The 6,176-nt window shown below is 48.6% G+C and overlaps 2 protein-coding genes across 4 annotated transcripts in view; one reads left to right on the forward strand and one right to left on the reverse strand.

Moving 5' to 3' along the window:
• Calr3 (calreticulin 3) overlaps positions 1-2,737 on the reverse strand; it is a 25,669-nt gene extending 22,932 nt beyond the window's left edge. The window contains exons 1-2 of the mRNA XM_021219578.1: positions 2,552-2,737; positions 2,354-2,455 (exon numbers count right to left, since the gene is read on the reverse strand). Of these exons, the coding sequence (XP_021075237.1) occupies positions 2,354-2,455; positions 2,552-2,642 (193 nt within the window). The 5' untranslated portion in view covers positions 2,643-2,737. The remainder of the gene's footprint in view (positions 1-2,353; positions 2,456-2,551) is intronic.
• Positions 1-6,176, forward strand: part of C19H19orf44 (chromosome 19 C19orf44 homolog) — a 46,025-nt gene that overhangs the window by 25,918 nt on the left and 13,931 nt on the right. For 2 of the 3 annotated variants that reach the window (XM_029531739.1, XM_029531742.1), the window contains exons 2-3: positions 2,380-2,948; positions 3,543-4,263. In XM_029531739.1, coding sequence (XP_029387599.1) covers positions 3,544-4,263 — 720 coding nt within the window. In that variant the 5' untranslated portion in view covers positions 2,380-2,948; position 3,543. The other variant, XM_029531741.1, reaches the window with a different exon arrangement.

The raw sequence follows: 6,176 nt of genomic DNA on the forward strand, positions 1-6,176 counted from the left end.
TAAAGATTTATTAATTATATGTAAGTACACTGTAGCTGTCTTCAGACACTCCAGAAGAGGGCGTCAGATCTCGTTATGGATGGTTATGAGTCACCATGTGGTTGCTGGGATTTGAACTCCGGACCTTCGGAAGAGCAGTCGGGTGCTCTTACCCACTGAGCCATCTCACCAGCTCAGTTAGGGGTTTCTATTCCTGCACAAACATCATGACTAAGATGCAAGTTGGGGAGGAAAGGATTTATTCAGCTTACACTTCCACACCAAAGGAGGTCAGGACTGGAACTCGAGCAGGTCAGAAAGCAGGAGCTGATGCAGAGATGTTACTTACTGGCTTGCTTCCCCTGGCTTGCTCAGCCTGCTTTCTTATAGAACCCAAGACTACCAGCCCAGGGATGGCACTACCTACAATGGGCCCTCCACCCTTGATCACTAATTGAGAAAATGCCTTACAGCTGGATTTCATGGAGGCATTTCCTCACCTTAAGCTCCTTTCTCTGTGATAACTCTAGCATGTGTCAAGTTGACACACAAAACCAGCCAGTACAGCTGTGAACCAACCAAGCATGTGGCTGATTGGAGCAGGAGGACCAGAAGTTCAAGGCCAGCCTGGACTTCATAGAGAGATTCTGTCTCAGATAAACGAACGTTTTTTTTTTTCTTCAGACAAGTTCTCAAGTATCCAGCGTTGACCTTGAGTTTGCAATATGACTTAAAAAATGACTTCGGCCTTTTTAATTCTCTTGCCACTTCTCTTGAGTGTGCACTACAACCCGTTTAGGCTGTACTGGAGCTGGGATCCAGGACTTCATAAATGTTAGACAAACATATTTATTAGTCGGTTTTGTTGGTGCATGCTTTTAATCCCAGCATTCAAGAGGCAGAGGAAGGGACAGGTGGATTTTAGAGAGTTTCTAGACATTCAGGGATACATAGAGACCCTGGCTCAAAACAAACTAAACTAAAGAAAATACAATTTATTTATTAATTCATTCATTTTGTGGGGTCGGGGCATGTGCCAAGGTTAGAGAACAACTTGTGGGTACAGGTTCTCTCCTTCCACCCTGTAGGTTCTGGGGGTCACACTTAGGTCACCAAGTTTGGCCACAGGCCAATCTAGCTGGCCCTACTTTTCTTTTCTTTTCTTTTCTTTTTTTTTTTTTAAACGTTTTTCTTTTTTCTTTTCTTTTTTTTTTTTTTTTTAAGATTTATTTATTATGTCTAAGTACACTGTAGCTGTCTTCAGACACTCCAGAAGAGGGTGTCAGATCTCGTTACGGATGGTTGTGAGCCATCATGTGGTTGCTGGGATTTGAACTCAGGACCTTCGGAAGAGCAGTTGGGTGCTCTTACCTGCTGAGCCATCTCACCAGCCCCTCTTTCTTTTCTTCTTCTTCTTTTTTTTTTTTTTTTAAAGATTTACTTATTTATTATATTTAAGTACATTATAGCTGTCTACAGACACTCCAGAAAAGGGCGTCAGATCTTGTTACGGATGGTTATGAGCCATCATGTGGTTGCTGGGATTTGAACTCTGGACCTTCGGAAGAGCAGTTGGGTGCTCTTACCCACTGAGCCATCTCACCAGCCCGGCCCTACTTTTCATTTGGATTTCCCCTCTTTTTGTTTTGTGACAAGATATGGCTGTATCGGGGGCTGGTGAGATGGCTCAGTGGGTAAGAGCACCCGACTGCTCTTCCGAAGATCCAGAGTTCAAATCCCATCAACCACATGGTGGCTCACAACCATCCGTAACAAGATCTGACTCCCTCTTCTGGAGTGTCTGAAGCAGCTACAGTGTACTTACATATAATAAATAAATAAATTAAAAAAAAATATGGCTGTATCTTAGGGTGGGCCAGAGCTCACTCTATAGCCAGGCTGGTCTTGAACTTGTGATTTTCCTGCCTCATGAAGACCCTGCAGTGCTAGGATTCTAGGTTGTGCTACAGCCTGGTTCCAATTTTCATGAAGTGAGGTGATCTTGGGCAACTACTGAAAAATGCCAACACAGTCATTCCTGTTGACCCCAGTTGTCATTCCAGCACTTTCTGAGCACCTCCACTGTCATTCTAGTCCACACTCAAGGTGTATACTGCCCCCAACCCCCAACATACATAGATGTGGAAAAAGTAACCAGCACTTGGGAGGCTGGGAGTTAGAGCCATCTAGGGCTACATAAGACTGCTCAAAAACTAAACCAAAACACACTCCGGTCAATCAAACGAATGTAAACCCAAACAGGGTATTGCAGAGCCTGCATGTGCCTCAGTGTCCTGGCTTGAACGGTGGGTGCGCTGTCAGGGTGCCGTGCGGTTTCTAACTCTACTCTATTTGCTCCCGATTCTACACTAACCTTTGTCTTTCTCTTTATGCCCATAGAACTTCCCCGATGAGACTCTGAAGTGCCCAAACTGGGAGTCATTGGTGGACTGTACCCAGCGGTTCCTCCAGCGCTCTGTGGGGAGACAGGAGGGTTAGTGGTGCAAAGTGCACGAGCCCATATCACAGATGGTGGACACAGGCCACCAGCCACCACGGCAATCGCCTTCACCTCCGTCTAGAAACTCCTCCTGGAAGTACACAGTGGCCAGTGCCACGCGCAGCACGCAGATGGCCCAGAGCGACGCAGGAGCTGAGACCATGGCTGCACTTGCGACTTCCGCTCTCTGCTCTCAGGCGTCCGCACCGCCTGACGGGCGCAACTCAGAAACTACAACTCCCGGCATGCCTTGGGATTATGACCTGAGGACGCTAATGGGTGTGCTGGAATTACTGGTCCCGTTACGTCCCGCGATTGTGACCTGAGTTGCTCATTGGTGGATGGGGCGCGATGGCCGACGGGAAATGTAGTCTCTAGCGGCTCTGGCGCTGTATCCTGAGGCAACCGCACACTGGGGCCTATACTTAGAAGCTGAAGCCTAGCGGGAGAAGCCAACGCAGCTACTCAGGTGACCTCACAGTGATCAAGTGGGTTGACCAGGGACTGCAGGGAAAGGGGCGGCATACTCACACCGGAGTTTCCTCATCTGGAGAGCGATGGGGCATGATCCCTTAGGGCTTGCTATCAAAAGCGAGGAAACTGAGTATCGGCAGTGTTCCTAGCATGGAGAAGGACTCCAGGTGCTGTGATATGGGTCCTCTCAGTTGGGTTTCCTGGTTCCAGGTTCCAGAGCAGGTGCAGATACAGGTACGAATCTGGACGCCTGTCCTCAGATCTCTTTGAGATTCTTTGGTTTTTGAGCTCACTCAACCTTACCAGTTTTTATGCCTGTCCCACATACCCTACAGCTTATTAAAAGAAATACTTTTATGTGGGTGGTGGTGGCATACACCTTTGATCAGACAACTTGGGAGGCAGGCCTGATCTAAGGAGCTTCCAGGAAAACCAGAGTCATACAGGGAAACCTTATCTTGAAAAAAACAAAACCAAAACCAAAAACCAAAACCAAAAGTATACTTATGAAGTGAAGTACTTTTAAAATAAAAGTGAAAATAAAGTGAAATACTTTTAAAGGCTGAAAACACAATCTTTGTTTTTCTAGAATGGCTTCCACAAGACCACCCTTTGTCCCTCCACGGAGTGTTTTTGACTTAAGGGATATGTTCTTAGATAGCTCGAGGATGGAAGACATCAGAAACTTACAAGCCCGAAGTCTTGGCCAAGTGACACCTGGGCAGAGCAGAATCCTAAAGAGAAACCAAATGATGGACGAGAAATATGTGATGCCCAGAGAGGAGGCCATGGCAGGGAGGGGGGCGAGGCTGGGCTTGAGGCCTCCCACCATCTCCTCCAAGACCAGAGCCAGTGAGGCCCTTAGGAAACTGGCCCAGATTGAAACCAAGATCCTGAATCGGAAGCAGGTGCCCGTGGCTTGGTCTGACGTGGAGTCTGACTCCACATCCATCGAGCAGAGTCTTCCTAAGAGGACAGGTGCAGCTTCTGTTTCTTCCCAGTACCCACACAGAACTTTCCAGAAACAAGTGTACAAAACATGTGTGTCAAAGAGCGATGGGCCGAGTGGCAACGGTAGCAGGTTTCTGAAGAAGAAGGAGCTGCCCACTGAAGCGAGGTCCCCAGGGCCGGCAGTGGGGACAGGGAAGCGAGCTCTGCTGCCCACACAGAAGGAAGCTGTGAGTGACGAGGATGAGGAAATGATACTGCTTGGAAGCTTGATGGAATCTTCTAGAGAAAAAGAAACAAATAGAAACCAGGAGCTCCCTGGCACCAGTGTCCGCAGGAGCAACCTTGGAAAGTTGTTCTTGGTAATGTATTCTTTTGTTGGTTTCAAATTTTACTTTCTTTTGCGGGGGGGGGGGGGAGGGCAGGTTCTGGGAACAGAGCCCAGGGCTTTGTTCGTACCAAACAGCTGCTTAGCTAGTGAGCTATACCTCAGACCCCCCCCTTCTGTACATACATGTCTCTGTGTGTCTACCCCACATATGCACAGGTGTCTGCAAAGATAGAAGAGGGCATAGATCCCCTGGAGCTAGAGTTAAGGGGTTTCGAGACACCTGAGGCGGGTGCTGGGAACTAAACTCAGGTCCCTTTCGGGAGAGAGCGGCAAATGCTTTGCCTTGTTAGTTTAATTTGAGGTCTCAATTGGAGGACGGCCCACATTAGAGGACTTGTCTTGGTTGGTTATTGATTGTGAACTGGTGATGCCTTGTGGGCTTGGGTTGTGTGAGAAGCTGACTGAGTGGGAGCCTGTGGGAACAAGATGCTGTAGTGTGACACCATTGCCAGGGATATGTGAAAAGATATCTCCTTGCCTCATGTAGGGAACCAGTGACAAATGAAAACACAACAGCCTAAGGACAAATTGGAGAACCAATCAGTTTATTGGGATTACTTACAGGAGTAAAAATGGCTGAAAGACACTGATGGCCGGAGCCTACCCAGCACTGGTGACAGCTTGTAGTCATAAATACAAATTCGGGGCAGCACTTTGGCCATTTGACCCTGTCATTTACCAGAGCCACAGCTCCTCTTTTCTCCTAGCTTGTTGCATGTAGTTTTAATAACACGTATGCTCTTTCTCAAGAGGTCAGTCCGAGCTCCCTCAACCTCTTGCAGATAACTCCACCAAGCCACCAATGGCTCCCCCGGCTGTGCCCTTTTTCCTGCCCACTTTAGTGCCATGGATGGAATATTTTAAAACTAGCCAGATAATGGCTGGGTGAAGACTACCCTGCCCTCCTCCCTGGCCCTCACTTATAGCGGAGGCTACAAACTGTAGGTACCACAAGACCTACATGCCTGCCACTTCCTCTGCTTCACCGCCTGCTTTACCTCCTCCCTCTCATCCTCTTCCTCCTCCTGGGATCCAGAAGTCCCACCTTTTCCCCTTCGCCCAGCAATTAATTGGCTTCCACTGTCTTTATTGACAAGAACCAATTAGGGAATTTATACCTTCCCTACACTAGCCTGACTCTCCTAACCCCAGGTTTAGTAGGTTCAAGGTAGTAGCAGTGAGTGTTCCCTGTGGAAGGGTCTTAAGTTCAGTTGGGAAGCTGTTTCCATCTCTGACCACTTTTGTCCCTGTCTTGACAGCTGACACTGCTCTGTGAAGCCCCGGCTGTTCTGCAATTAGTAGCATTGACCAGGCTGGCCTCAAACAGACATTCGCCTGCCTCTGCCTTCCGAGCACTGGGATTGCAGGCGTGTATCTGGGCAGGCTCTTCTGGCTCAGTCCTAGACTATCTTTCCGTCCTACAACCAGAGCCTTTGACATCTTCAGCAGTCCAGCCTCACCATCCAGGCTTGCAGTGTCACCAACAGCCATGGCAGTTGTTTTAGGGAGGTCACCTAGCTTGGGAATTTCCACATCCTGAGTGCTCCCAGGTCCACTCTCACAAGGTCCCCATTCCCTGTGTCTCACATGCAGCAGGCTCAGGCAGTTGCAGAACGTTCCCACAGTCACCTGTGGGCATTCGCCATGTTTCCTAAGCCTCACAGCTTCCCCGGGTGTGCCCTGTGTGGACGAGTTCTGTCCCCTTTCTGTGACGTTCCCATGTACCTCATGCTTGTCTCTGAATGTAAAGAGCACACACACGTCAGTGCCACGTCCTCTGTATCTGGCGAGGACAGCAGCAGAAGCACAGTCACATAACTAGTGAGGCTTTAGAAGGACAGCAGCAGAAGCACAGTCACATAACTAGTGAGGCTTTAGAAGGAC

Source organism: Mus pahari, chromosome 19 (genome assembly GCF_900095145.1).
Source record: "Mus pahari chromosome 19, PAHARI_EIJ_v1.1, whole genome shotgun sequence".
Lineage (NCBI taxonomy): Eukaryota > Metazoa > Chordata > Mammalia > Rodentia > Muridae > Mus > Mus pahari.